This window comes from Copadichromis virginalis, linkage group LG5, assembly GCF_057382275.1.
Source record: "Copadichromis virginalis isolate Kocher_CV1m ecotype Utaka linkage group LG5, C_Virginalis_male_GT1.1, whole genome shotgun sequence".
Classification (NCBI taxonomy): domain Eukaryota; kingdom Metazoa; phylum Chordata; class Actinopteri; order Cichliformes; family Cichlidae; genus Copadichromis; species Copadichromis virginalis.
In genome coordinates this window covers 31,888,183-31,903,209 of record NC_140622.1, presented here as the reverse complement: position 1 = coordinate 31,903,209, position 15,027 = coordinate 31,888,183, and the positions used below count along the sequence as shown (strand labels likewise).

At 40.3% G+C, this 15,027-nt stretch overlaps 1 protein-coding gene across 1 annotated transcript; it reads right to left on the bottom strand.

Moving 5' to 3' along the window:
* Window positions 1-4,542: 4,542 nt before the first annotated feature.
* Window positions 4,543-13,976, bottom strand: LOC146710093 (uncharacterized). Its single transcript, XM_085457361.1, has 6 exons — window positions 13,641-13,976; window positions 11,459-11,682; window positions 9,723-9,825; window positions 9,076-9,171; window positions 7,802-8,316; window positions 4,543-7,422 (listed from the first exon to the last, which is right to left on the bottom strand). Exons 1-6 carry the CDS (start codon window positions 13,680-13,682, stop codon window positions 5,967-5,969), a joined length of 2,436 nt encoding a protein of 811 aa, XP_085313487.1. The 5' UTR covers window positions 13,683-13,976; the 3' UTR covers window positions 4,543-5,966.
* Between the last annotated feature and the right edge of the window lie 1,051 nt (window positions 13,977-15,027).

Below are 15,027 nucleotides of genomic sequence, written 5' to 3'. Positions count from 1 at the left end.
CGATGCTTATCTATACATACAGAAGAAAAAAAGTCAGAGGATTTGATTTTAGTGATATCCAAAAACAACATCTCATTTTGTCTGATATTAAAACCAGCCTGTAGCAGTTGCCCACGTCCTCCAGAGGGAGCTGTTGATCGGATTCTTGTCTTTGGAGATGCTGGCCTGAGCTGTGGAGCTTACAGGAGAGAGAAGTCAGCCTAGATTGATACAGCCAAAGCACTGGTCCCAAAGAGACTATTTCATTTTATCTGGTTATGATATTTTACATGTTTCATTTAGCAAAGTACATGATGGTAAAAACTGAATTAATGTACATCACAAAAAAGAAACTTATTTACATGATGTTATAGTAAGTGTAGCAATACAGTAATAAATGACTACATGCCTATAGTCTTTTTAAAGTGGACAGTTATCAACAATAGCGAGCATCATCAGTTTTTTACATAAAGTTTAAGTCAGTGTCGTTATAATATAAACACGCACCAATGTAAGACTATTCGAAAACAGATGGGCAGGATTTCCTTTTTACATCCAATTCTATCTTAACCTTGGTTCAGAAATTTTAGATGTCTTAACCTTTTGTCTCAGCTGGACTCTTACTTAGTTTAAGAGTCCTTACTTTTCATTGTTTTTACTTATGGATTAATGCAGCATTAACTAATGGTGATCTGATTGGTTGCAATGTGGGACCTCTTGAGTTATCCTTTAAAACACCTGAAGCTGAAATGGCTTTATTTATTTTAATTCAAATATTGTCAAAGACACATTGAAAGCCGAGTTTTCTAGAGTAGTAGTGATAAAGGTGATATAAGACTGAATTGCAGCAATCTGTTGAAAATGGCTAGGCTCAAAAAACCCTCACCTGTTCAAAACAGCTGTGTACAGACAGAAGTTTATTGCTTGTGTCTGACTGGCAACAAAAGTTAAGTCTTGAATAAAAGCACAAAACAACAATTTCATAGCTAATTAAAATCTCTTTATTACAATCACATGTACATCATTATATTCCAAAAAGCTTGCCGTAGTGAAAAGTACCCTTGCACAGACAGATGGATGCGGTGTTGCAAGCTGGATGGAAGTATTGTCAGATGGAGTAAAACAAGTATTGAGATCCCCCAGCAGCAAGTATCTCCGCTCCAGTGTGCTTTTAATTTCACATCACATGAGGACAGCAGCGCTATTTTCAGCCCTCTGTGTCCTTGTGTAACGTAAGCAAAGAGAATGAGGGGGGTGGGTGAGAAGGAAAATTTCTCTCTTCGTCATCCATTATTCAGAGTGTTTGAGTCACAGCTGAAAGAGGTAAAACGGGGAAATAAACAGGGTGCAAGGTTGATTTCATGTCTTTCCTCACTGAATGCTTAACAGGTTTCAAACTGTTTGAATTTTCTTTAAAAAAAAAAAAAAAAGATTTTGTCTGTCTTCTTCCGAGTGAGATTAATTAATTAGAAAGCGGCAATTTCTGTGAAGTGCAGGATCCTCTTAGTTTAGCACAAAAACTGGAACCTTCAGCTGACATCTTTTAATACAACTTATGGCTATTAGTGTCTTAGCATAAGGTTGAATACTATTTTTAATATTTTAAACGCCAAAAAAATCATTTAATTTTAAAATTCTTTTTTTTACAGCACTTTGATAATGAATTAAGATAATCCTGTTGTGGGTGTTCTTTGTGTTAGTTTCTGGAAATGTGAAAATAATAATAATAATAATGTAATGAAGCAGATTTTACAGCAAAAGAAACAAAGTACAATGATTTAAACCTATACACTGAAACTCTGATTTAGCAGAAGTTTACACTGTACTCACAATCTGCAGATTTTGATTTAATTTGAGATAAATGAAATGAAGCAGACCCAAATAATACAGAGTAAACCTGGTTGTTGTGGACCCTGGCTGTCTGAATTCCCTGGGCATTTGCTAAACTTGCCCAATTGCTAATCCAGCCATGACTGAACTGTGTGCAAATGCAGCACAGTACATCGCATCACGAAACAGGAGAAGCTTGTTTCAAAATTCACAAGATAGAGGATATTAATCAGCTGTTATGTCTCCATTTTACTTTTTCACAGGGCTATTTTTTCCGTGTTACCGTCTATCTAGTTTTGCTTCATGAGGAATTTAATAACAAGTTCTAAAATAAGTAGTCTATGAGTTTCCTGCCTTTAAGTCTTTCGCTTTTAAAACACAGCAAAACTGTAATTTCTCCTTTTTTCATTTCATATTCACAGATTGATAACATTGAGATTTAAGTCATACAACCTTTGTTTCAAGCTTCATGGAGCTTCACAGTAAAAGGGTCTGGAACTGACTATCAGATAAAACTGATATATATCTGAAACATCTCACTCTGAAGAAGACAGAAAACATTTGTCTGTATTGTCTGTGTCACTTTTAAGCATTACAGTGTTTGTTATCTTACTCATAATTCATGGAAGTCACATTTAACATTCAGACCAAAATGAGCCACTATCCATGAATGCTGATAATGTGGATGTGAGTTTTAAGCATACTAATACTACAGTGTTCATCTCTGTGCTGTATATACAGCCTCCGTAACACAGCTATAAACCTACAGAATCACATCATAAACCACTGGAGGCGTCTGATGGCATTTTCATGTCCTGTTACCGACTCAGTCCTCAAACGCACCATCTGACAAAATCAATATCTACATGTCTTAATGACACAAAACAACAGTAAAATTCAATTGATCCATTTAAAGAGACAATAATATTCACATTTTGTGTTCACTTCTTGAAAACAGTAAATCAAGGTTTAACCAGCTTTTTAACTAAAGTAGCTCGGAAAGATTTTAAAGATCATAAAAACGGTTCACATTGGTTTTGAAACCATGACAAGAAAATATTGAAATATGTCCAACACAATCACAATAAACGATTTTTTCCTCCATAAATCACTATGTTAGTTTATAAAGAAAACATTAACACACACTGTCATTCTATCTACAGTCGTTCCACTGGCCTCGGTCCCTGGTACAGAAAAGTAGGGAAAACTTTTTGTATAAAAACGATGTGCAAAAAGTTGTTTTCTTAGGTCCCTCTCATGGAAAACTATGTAAAGAAATAACGTAAATATATACATAACCTTTGCTGTTGCTGTTGTAAATTCTACGACTGCTGTACACTTGTGGTGACTTGTCACTTTGTGCATCTGTTGAATCGAAAACAAGTTACTGCATTCGATGGAACCCTGACAGGTAGCGTACACAACACCGTCATTGTCATATTAAAACTAGCTTGAGGTATTATTGCACATTTTCCTGAACCGCGGACCTGGAATCAGTAAGTTTTCAGATTTACTCACGCTTCATACCAGCTTTTAGTGGAATGTCGACGCTGACTTTAGCTCTGTCTGTTCTGGGCAGACATACAGTTGTGTTCACAAATTTACATACAGTCATCATTGGCCTTAATGTCATGGTAATTCTGGGGATTGCAATGGTTTCTGTGAACTGTACTTCTTCCAGAGGGAAAGATTGTACAGTATAGGTCATTAAAAAGCAAGAATTGGGTGCACAAGTTTAAATTAAACTTCTGACCTTTAAATTCGTTGGCCTCGATCTAAACGCTAATTAAGATCTGTGAACTATGCTTAAAAGCAGGGTCCGTGCCAGGACACCAACCAATTTTAATGAACTCTACCAATTCTTTCAAGGAGAGTGGTTAAATAATCAGCCAGAATTTTGCCTGAAGCTTGTTGATGGCTACCAAAAGGGTCTGGTGGAGATGTAACCAAACATTAGTGTGGGAGCATGTGCGCTTCTGACTAAGTATGTTTATTTTTGATCCTGTGTGGATTTGAGAAATCCTAAATAAATTCAAACTTGTGCACCTAGTTCTTGTTTCTAGAGGTCAATAAAGATATATGCTTTACAATCATGTCAGTCTGGAAAAAAATAGCAGTTCAAGGCAATCATTACAAGCCCAAAACTGCTATAACATTTATGATGAGTGTAAGCAACCTTCTGACTGTAACCATATGCAGCAGCAGTCTGCAAACTTAATCTAAAGCTGTCTTGAGGTGTAACTTTTTTCTTGAAAATTCTCTCACCAAAGTCAACGCATGTAGATTTCAGTAAACATGCATAAACATTTAGTGCACAGATAGATTTGTAAACATCCAGCCAACAGTAAAGACACCAAGAACAGAGACCCATGAGCCAGGAAGAGCCAGAAATCTGATGCTGCATTCTCATCACGTCAGTAAGAAAGGAATGAAATGTTGTCATAACATCTTTGCAATATGAATGTGCCACTCAGCAGTAATGGTGTATTTTAGCTAAACACTAGCTAGTAATGTCCATTGCCATCATTTGGTCTCATCATAGAAGTGACCTATAGTTAAACGATCAAAAATAAAATACAAGGTTTGGCTTACCAGAAGGTAACAAATATGTGCAGCTCCTTCTGGCTCCTTTTTAATTATCTGAATCAATTGTATCCATCTTATTAAATTACATTAAGATGTAACTGCCAGTGGCAATGGCTTTTATTTTTATTTTATGGCTTCCCATTAGTTTTTTTTATACTGGCACTTTCTTGGTTCTCTTTTCACCAAGTGGGACAAATATTCCAATCAGCTGCATGTAATTCATGGCATTAAAAATGTGATGTGAATGTAGCATAAAACTGACTCCCAAAGACTATTACAACTGATTTCACAGACTAAAGCTGTGGTCACCTGTGAAAAACCTCCATGGCAAACTCTTTACCCCCTTGATCAGCATGTTTTTACTCATGTTGCCCAAGCCAGTCAATCAGGTCACACTATTTAGCATTTCAGTTAGAAAAGCTCCCACTGACCTTTGAATTGTAAACAGTTTCTGTTAAAAAACAAAAAAGAAACCTTTAGGATTTGGCATTAAATCTCAGTTGTCATTGTCTGAATTGCTACAGTTGATGGTTTCTGTAGTGCTGATAAAAAAGCATGTAATTCATCATTAGTGCGCAGCCAGGTGCATCACGTAGAACAGTATTGCTCCCCGAACGTCTTAGATTGAGGATCTAAGTGAAAACCTAAATCTCTGTAAATCTATCAGAGCTTCGGTGAAATAAATGGGGCATAAGATGGAGCATGAAAGAAATGATGCAAACAAACACACTCATCTGACCTTGTTCGTTTGTGTGTTATAACAAGCGCCATGCACTGACACATACGTTTTGTCCAGAGTGCTATACAGTGGTCAAACACCCACACATAAAGCTATCAGTTGAGGTGATGTACAGCAATGACAGTGAGGTTCCCTCCCATTCACACATTCATTAAAGGAACAATTCAACTTTCTGTCAGTCTTCTTGTTCTCTGTCTTCCCCAGAGACTTGAGAAAATGAGTATTAGGTTCATCATTATGCTTCAAATACAGAGATGGTGAGGACCTTGTTCATCCAAAGTCACTACACATTACTGCTGCAACAAAGGTATGAACAGCAGAGTGTGGTAAACATTGCACGCTCCATTGTATGTGCACCGGGGACAAATGCCAGTCATATGGACCCATATGTTACTATGAAAATTCACAGCTCATAATTTGGGTTTGGTTTGACATGAAATTTATGGCCATCTGTTTATCAACCATAAATTAACTCAAATCTGAAAATCCTGGACTGACCAAAAACCAGCTGAACTGGGTGAGACATAAAAGGATTATTTAGCTGTAAATACCTCATGTTGCCCTGGATCATTTTTTAAAAATACATGAATGGCTTTGCAGTGTTTAACCTGGCTTAACAAGGACTGGAAGCAAGCTGCAGCTAGTCTGTGCTTAGCAAGGCTAAATATGTCCTGGACCTCTCTGTAAGTGACACATGTAGTTAAAACTAATATCATCGTCTCATCTGGCCTCGGAGAGACAGCACAAGAACAATTGCTAAAATGTTGTATTGTTAGCTTAATGTCACACACATTCACACGCAGAGTTGCAGTTAGACACTGTGTCCATGCAGTTAGACAGTGGTGACCGTCAGCAGGGAGCTGGGACACAGCATGTCATCCTGGTTGTCCAGCCTGGTCCCATGAGTCAGGAGCTCCTCTACTGTCGTCCAGTCATCCAACAGCTTTCTGTTCCTCATACGACTCAGCTTCCTCTGACTCAGCTCCAGGACCGTGTTGCACCTGCCTTCTGCAAAACCTCTGACTCCATTGCTGTCCAGAAGACCTCCATCATCAGCGGAGGCTCCTCCTCCTCCTCCTACCACGGGTCCTCCCCTGCTAACGACATCTCGTACAGTCCCTCTACTGGCCTGCAGCTGTTGTAGCTGCTGTTGCTGCCTCTGCTCACGGGCCAAAAGAAATTGTTCCCTCCTCTCCGTTCGACTCCAGTATCGACCCATCAGCATGTCAGTGCTGGTCTCCTCGTCGGTGCTCATCCCGCTGCGCTCATCCGCTAGCTGAGAGGCTCGATCTCTAAGCAACTGGCTCCTAGAGACTCGTGTGGTTGTGTTGGGTTTACAGTTTGGATTAAATTTTGACTGCAGACCAGAACTGTGGTTTAAACTTGAACCTGCATTAATTGGTCCTTTGTTTACATCCTGTCCAGCTGTAGCACAAGCTCCTGTGTGACCTTCCAGAGTGCTGTAGAGGCCTCTGCCACCTCCACTTCCATGAGACTGACGGCTGGCGGGTTTTGGCCATGTGTCATTGACGTCACCGGCCTGAGGAGGCAAGACAAGACTCTGGAGGTGCTGCTGCTCTCCGACTCGGCTCCTCTCAATCTCCTTCTGCCTTTCCCTTTCCATCTCCTCCTGAATCTGTGTCTCCCTCTCCCTTTCAAGCTCTTTCTCTTTTTGAATTTGCCTTTTTTGCTCCAGTTCCCTCTCTATCTCTCTGTTCCTTTCTACCAACATTGGCTCAGGCATCAAGCTTCTTTCTTGTGAGTGCCACCAGTCATGGTGCGCGAGCTGGCTGTTGGAGTTGTTGTCATAGCAACGCTCATGGTTGTTGGCACCTCTGATGTGCCCCAGAGTGGTGGCATGTTGTTGGGGTGAGAGGGCCATGCCTCCAGGGTGGGAAGCCATCACACCTGTCACTAGCTCGGCTTCCTCTGGCAAGCCTGGTGGCAAGACGTTACATGGTGCGACGCCTCCACAGTGGTGCAGGGTTGCAGCGCAGTAGGATGGGGAAGCTGGGTGGCTGGCTCGTCGACGGTACTCTTGTGGAGGTGGCCGATGGTGCAATGTTCTGCTTCTCCTCAGCATCCCAACTGAGCTTGACCCCTGGTGGTGCTGCACTGGCACTAGTGGTCTCCGGTGGCTAGAGGGAGTGCTGCAGGTTGAGAGGACTGGGCCTGTCATTCGTGACACTGCAGTGTGTGTATGGGAGGGATTGAAGAGGGCGCCACTGCTGGAGCTGTGACGGTTCAGACAGGGCCGATCAGCTTTGTGGAACTGGACTGATGAAACCCTGGAAATACAAAGAGTTTAATGAAAAAAAGGCACCAAAGAAAAGGTTTTAGGTCATGTGTAGTCCCTGTAATCCATGGGTTGTATTTTACAAAGATATGTTTTTTTGGTAAATTAACACAAATGTTTGAGTTCCAAGCAGCATACCTCTTTTTTATTCTGAAAAAAAAAAGTGTTTTAAATTTTTTTTTTAACAAGTTTTAAATCACATTGCAATCAATGGTTGTTTTGTGTGTTGGCTTTCGTTTAGATTGGTATCATTTGTAACTGGTATTATATAAGTGAGTAATATTAAAAACAAGACTGGTTTAACTATGTACACCTATCTGACAGACCTTAGAGAAACCAGCACCACGATAAAAATTTGATATTCTAATTACCTGACTAGGCCACGTGATGGCAGGTCCATGACAGGCCCAGCACCATCCTCCATCCCAATCTGCAGATGCTGACATTGAGGCTGCATTGTCAGCGCCTCAGGGATGGCCTCCAGCAGCTCACGGTGGCTCTTGGGGCAGCTGTCACGCCGTTCCTGCCTTTCGCATGGTTCACCCTGATGTTGCAGCCTGGCATTGTAGAGACGCATTCGCTTCTCCAGCAGCCTCTGGAAGTGCCTGAACTCCCCGGTGCTTACACTATAGAAGCCTGAGTCGCTGAGCTCTGAGGAAATGAAGGACTCTGAGGAAGGAGAGCCACCACCTCCAAAACCCCCACACCCTCCTGGGGCGAGGGCCCCATGTGAATGACAGTCCTCCAGACCTCCCTCCTCGGTCTCCAGACCTGAGAGGTCACCCTGGTGAAGGGAGCCATCTGTCCAGCCCAGACCACTGTCCAACTCATGGTGCAGGGGCAGGAAACCCATTGGCTTCTCTAGCATAAAATCCTCATCATCTGTCTATAAAAACAGGCAGGGTCAGTCCAGTGCATCATGACACCAAACACTAAAAATGACAACATGTTTTATGTTTTAAATGTGTGAAGAATCTCAGTAAAAAGTGAAACCTGGCTGATTGTGTCTGTAGAGTGAAAAACTGTTAAATACTAAAGGTAAGCATTGAGATCTGCTCTAATTCTCAGTTTATTCACTTGCATTTTGTTCAGTTGTTTCCTGCTTTTAAAAGTTCCTGAGTGACGGTTAAATCAACATCAATGGCCAAAGAGGAAGGGTGCCAGTATTCTTTTTTGATTTTAACAAATCTAAACAAATTTAATCGTCTATGCCTGTAAATAGTGTTGCCAGTCTGTCTAGCATTGAACCACAAGCTCATATCGCCTAATATGAAAGAGGTGGATCTTTTATGTTTCATTAAAAAATAAAAATAGAAAAAAACCCTTAATGACTATTAAAAAACTAGCTAGTCACTGAAAATAAACACTACTAAAACAGAAAATATTTCCAGATAGTATAAGTTGAACTGAGAATAAATAATAGTGGGTGCATTTATGTTAATGAAGGAACGTGTCAGCCGGTGCAGCTGTGAGGCTCAATGACTCCATGACTGAAATGAGTAAGCTTTATTACTACTTGCACAGAGAGTACTAGCAAGTATAAGCAATTCATAATTGATTTAACAAACAGGGTTTGCATACTCGCCAGATATATGTTTAAAACAACAACGTTAACAATTTTATGGAAAAGCAGATTTTTACATACCTGACTGTGGCAGGCGTTTTGCTCTTCTAAGTTAGTACTGCAGCATCCCATCAGGCAGTTCTGTCCCTTTGATCGACGGCCAGCTAGTTCTAGATCCTGAGTAATGTAGGAAGTGACAGAAGAACATGAGAATGTGTAATACAATTTGTTACTGATTAAACTCATTCTTGGTCAAATCAGAAACTACAGTGTGAAGGTACCCATATATTGCAAATGAACTTTTACAAATTCATCCGCAGTGCAACTCTAGAATCACAGATGAGTGTGCATGAGGGTTGTTTTTTTGTTGTTGGTTGTTTTGGAAATCAAACTGTGATTAGAAATGAGAGGTGTAATTGGTAGACCATTTAATATTCCTTTCATGAGCTTTTTCAGCCATGTCAGCCAGAACAAAACAAAAAAACACGTGAGAGAAGCTACTGAGCTGTGTTTTATGAAAATACGAAAATAGTAATAAGCTGTGCTATATGGCCTCATCGACAATCTGGATGCAAGTGTTCTGATGCACTTCTGTGTGTGTGTGTGTGTGTGCGTGTGTGTGTGTGTGTGTGTGTGTGTGTGTGTGTGTGTGTGTGTGTGTGTGTGTGTGTGTGTGTGTCTGTCTGTCTGTCTGTCTGTCTGTCTGTCTGTCTGTCTCTTAATATCACCTGGCGACCAATGTCCACAGTGTCCCGTGGGGAGCTAGACAGGTAGCTATACCGTCCGCCATCACAGTGATCTTGAGGCAGAGACAGGTGGTTGTAATAATGTCTGAAAGAGATGACAAGGACACAGAATTCAGACATTTTAAAGCAAAAATCCTGGAATTATACAGGTCCGAAGACACTAACGTTCTTCAAAACAAACATGGATAACGTTTCATTGGACAAGTGGGTATCCCCCTTGGAAGACGTAAGTAACGTTCCTTAACTTTCAGGCTGCATAACATGGTTATACATTTGTGTCTGTTTCACTGTATAGTCTGTTAAGTTGAACTTTGTCCCAGTTACTTAAATTTTTATTTTATTTATTTTTATTTCACACATTTAAAAAAATAACAACTGACTCTTACAATCAACAGTTCACAGACAAACTAAAGATGAGACTGCCGACAGTATGAGAGACGGGTGTAGTCACCATGACGGGATCAACTGGTCATGAAGTCTATTGTGACACCTCATCCTGAGTGTGTTTACATCATCATCTTGGTGTTTTGGAACCACATGTGACGGCATCTCAGGAACACCGCAATATATGATAGCGGCTTTGAAAATCCTTTGACTGTACTGTTGTCGATTAACAGCCAAAGACACAACGGCTAAGTAGTCATTCATGTAATCCTTGATTCTGACAGGCTTCTAGTTGAAGCCTGCCACCTGGGGCGCATGCATAATCATTGTAATCATTACATTGTACTCAACGTGTGATAATGAAATTTATGTCACTCAGACACATGCACAAACACACAAACACACACACGTATATGTATACATTACAATGTAATCCCATTACATTTTTCAGTAATGCAGTAATTTAACTGTGTTATTTGCATGCTAGCACAAAGCTAGCCAAGAATCTAGAGTAATAAACCTATAGAGCTGAGTGTATGCTGACCCCAACCCAGCAGCCAGAGCCTGAACTTCAACAGGTAAATGATGGGCAGTCATGTTTACAGCCTCAGTTTCTACCTGTTCATGTTTTTACAAGAGAATCACTGTGACGATCGCTTTTAAGTCTCTTTGGGCTGGTTTTAAACTTTGCATTGTGTTGTCAGCTTTGTGTTTATGTTTAAATACTAAAGAAAGATCCCATGTGTATCCTCTTTAGGATAGGAGTTTGTGTTGGTATGTGAAGCTGTAGCCTCAGGTTTATATTGTTGATGGATAATTATGAGACAGCGTATTTTAGATCATTTTACAGAGTAATGAGAAAGTAATGAAATGAGTAGTGAAACAAATTACTTTCTCTAGCATAATTAAGTAATGTACTGCATTACTTTTAAGAAAAGTCATTTTCTGTGGTCTTTAAAAGTGGAGTGATTGAATATTTACTGCTTTTGCTTTTAAAAAAAAACCCCAAGAAGCATCCTCTTACTAAAAAAGTTTTTACATTTTTACAAATATCAGTAAAGCATTTAGTTTTCTTGTTCAATTAAACAGTTTCCAATCATCACTGCACAGGGATGCAGCAAACACTATAATTTATTTATGATACTGGCTCCTTTTAACTTTTCAGGGCATACAAGGATGTTTGCACAGTATAATGACATTGTTATTTAGTTGTTTAGTACAGTGTGGTCATAAGAAATCCGATGTAACTGCATACCGGCATTTCTTAAAATCACTGTGAGACAAAGTGGTTTTACAGCTCTTAACATTACATAACAAATCATATGTTTTATTACCTGTGTTGGTAAGAGGGACTAGAAGTGTTAAGGCCCGCCCCCATCAGAGGGAGGGGCAGATTGAGGTGCTTCAGGTCAAGGGGAAGGGGCTCCCAGGATCCCCTATCTGCCTCTGTGCCACGCCTCCTCTGGCCCTTGATCTGCATGGTGATTGGACGCTGATTGGCTGCCAGGATTCGCAGAGCATCCCTTTGGCTCAGGTGTGCTAGACTCCGCCCATTCATCTGAGGCAAACAGACAGAAGGGTTGTGATGTTAGCAAAGTTGCCTGCTGCTGAATTCATGTGACACAAAGCTCATTGAAGGACACATCAATCGCCACCAATGGACACATTAACATTAGCTCGATACTCTAATAATCCTGCCTTCATTAACTAATATAACCTTTGTATATGCTTAAGACTTAACAGAGTAAGTGTCTCATTTTTAACACGTCAAACTGTCTGATTGTAAATGTGAAATCTTCTGATAACAAAGGGTTTCCATCTCAATTATATATTTTCTAAACTTTAGAGCTCACAGGTGGGCTTGAGCCTATTTCAGGTGACACTTTGAGAGTGCAGGAATACACCCTGGGTCATCAGAGGGCTGACTCAGGAAAAGAAAAACAACTATTTCCACTCACATTCACAGGGACAACATGCAAACTGCATAGTGAAGTCCTGCCACCAATGGGTTAGAACAAAGCGCTCCAAAAGAACTATACTCAGCTACAGGTAAAAAATAATAACCAGAGTAGTGGTTGGTTTTGATTATAAATACCAGCCTCGAGGGGAAAAAAGTGCCTACAGCTTGAAGGATAACTAGCATTACTCTTAGCTAGGGGTTGGTCAAAATAAAATATTTGTGTAATTCGTGCGTCATCTTTTTGGATTGGTTCTGACTCCTAGATTTTCTCCAGCAACAGAATTTTTTTAGTCCCTATGGTAGTGAGGTAGAACAAAACAGAACTCCACACTGCAGACAGTTGGTACTGTTAGTACGTGTCTTATTGTGGATTTATTTTTTCCTGATTAAATATAATACATGTAACAGCTGCTACATAGAACAGTAGCTATGGTTAATCCTTCACAGCCTGTGAAAATGGCAGGCCTTATGTGGCTCTGGAAGAACTTTGTCAAGTCTGAAAAATAAACCCTTGTGATTTTATTGCAGATACATGGCCTTAAGCTTAGAAACCACTAATGTGTAAATTGGACACCTGAGTTACAAACTGAGTGGGTGGTGTGGACTAAAGATGTGGCTTCTTGCCCTAATGACATGATAGAATTAATTGAATGATGAGGTTCTACAAACAAACATAATCTGGTAATGTGCTGTGGGAAAACTGCATTCATCAACATCACAATCAAATTTATGCTTGCCCGCTGCCATTTTAAATGCACTTCATGTAGGGTTTTTTTTTGTTTGTTTGTTTGTTTTGCAGTGTGAACACACTACAGACCACAAACGGACTCAATTTTTCAATATTACGCAACTAGGTCAGAAGACCCTCCGCCTGCAGAAAGATGGTAGTTTTTTTCCGGTATGCAACACCCAAACAGCTGAATTATGGCAGTTTAAAGGAAATATGAAAAATAGTGACATGGTATCCACGGCTGCTTTAAAGGGTTAATACCTTCAAGCAGCGTCCTGCTTCATGCACACACACAAACACACACATACACTGTCACACACATGCAGCTCAGTGGCTATCGAATTAGACGCATGGACAGTATTGTTAACTCCAGCACATCACAACCATGAGTCACCCTCCTCTACATTCAACTGCACACTCACACACACACTAGCAAACAGGCACACGCGCACACACCATGAGCTGAGAAGCACAAAATGGCACCTGTGTGTGTAGCCAGAGGACGGCAGTAGTCTTCAGGAGATGATGAAGATGTTATACACACAACATTAAAAATTTGACACGCGTACAAAAAGTATTTAGATTTAATGCTGAAGAATTGGGTTTATCATCCATTTATAAACATGCGCACTCACACAAAAATGTAGTCTTGCAGAAATGATGATGCCTTTTTGCATCTGCACATACAGACACACAGACATGCACACGTACGCACGCACTCAAACCTGGATGTGAATGAAGCTTAATTCCATCTACTTTAATGAGACATCATAAAACACTGTTACAGCATTATCTGTAACAGTGAGGCAGGTATTTGGCGGCTCACCGTTTGGTCGCCCATCCACGGTCCAGAAAGCCAGCAGCCCATCGTCACGGTGACAGAGGACAGCTGCCTTGACTCCTATGAAAATCAACGACACTGCTGCTTCCTTCAGCAGATCGTCTCCTCCTCCTCCTCCTCCTCCTCACGCTTTCTGTCTCTCCTCAGTGTGCCTTTCACTCTTGGTCTCTCGGCATCTGTCCCCTCTCCACTGTCCTCTTTTCTCTTCTGTGTATCCCTCTATCTATTTCTTCAGCGTTTCTATCCTTGCCCCTCCCCTTCCTTTACGGCTTCTGATTTTGGCATCCTGCACACACACAGACACGCTTGCATGCAACGCTGCAAACATAAAAATATGCGCAGGCTGACACAGTACATTTAGAGATGGAGAGGGAAACACGCAGTCACACTATGAGGATGGTGTCTGATTGGTAGTCTTTAAAGGATCATCAGCCAATCGGAGGCAGCATTTTCCCTGTGGATGTCTTCCTCTGTGACTGAAACTCCTCAGCAAAGCCTCATGCATAAGGCAGCCTCTACTGCAGCAATATACCCACAGTGGCAGAGGAGACACACCATCCAGACATCCATCTTCTTGCTGTTCATCCAGGATCCCCCAGTTGATGCATGCTGGGAGGTGTAGTGAATACAAAGTATACCGAGGTGGTATATGCTGTACAAGAGAGTATACTTGATTGCTTATAACAAGGGAGCATAGTTTACAGTATCCTGCGGTACTATAAATCGCATCCTACTCTACAGGATACATTCGCTTTATGAGTTTATACATCTTACAATTAAAAAAGCACACCAGAGTCATAGATGGCAAAAAAGTCGTAGTAGTGGTAGTTTGTAAATATATCAGCTAAAAAGAAATGGGTGAAGCTGAAATTAAATGTAAACTGTTAAAAAATAATAGCAGTTCATAGTATCAATATAAATGGCTAGATTTATTAGAATTATAACATTAAAAAGAACCAGCTTTAATAGCAGCGGGTGACAAATTTGAAAGGAAGGCAGAAAAAAAATGTTGAATAAGTTATCGAATAAATGAAAAATGGTTAAATATTGAGGCTGAAATATAGCTGAAACGTATAGATTCTGCATTTAATGGGAATAAATAAAAAAGTTTGCCAAATAGCTCTATTGATTGATTTCATTGTGAAATGAATTGGAAAATGATTCAAAGCAATAAAAAAATAGTATCAAATTAATACATTTGGAATAGGACAGCAGGTGTGATGAAGCGGCGCTGGAGCTCATTTGCAGATTTTCATTTTAAAATGAATAAATAATTTATTTTTAATAATTATTTTTAAAAGAGAGGGACCTGAGCATAATCAGAACCAGTCTGTGAGGCCTGGCATCTATCCTGTACCAAATGTCTGCAGTT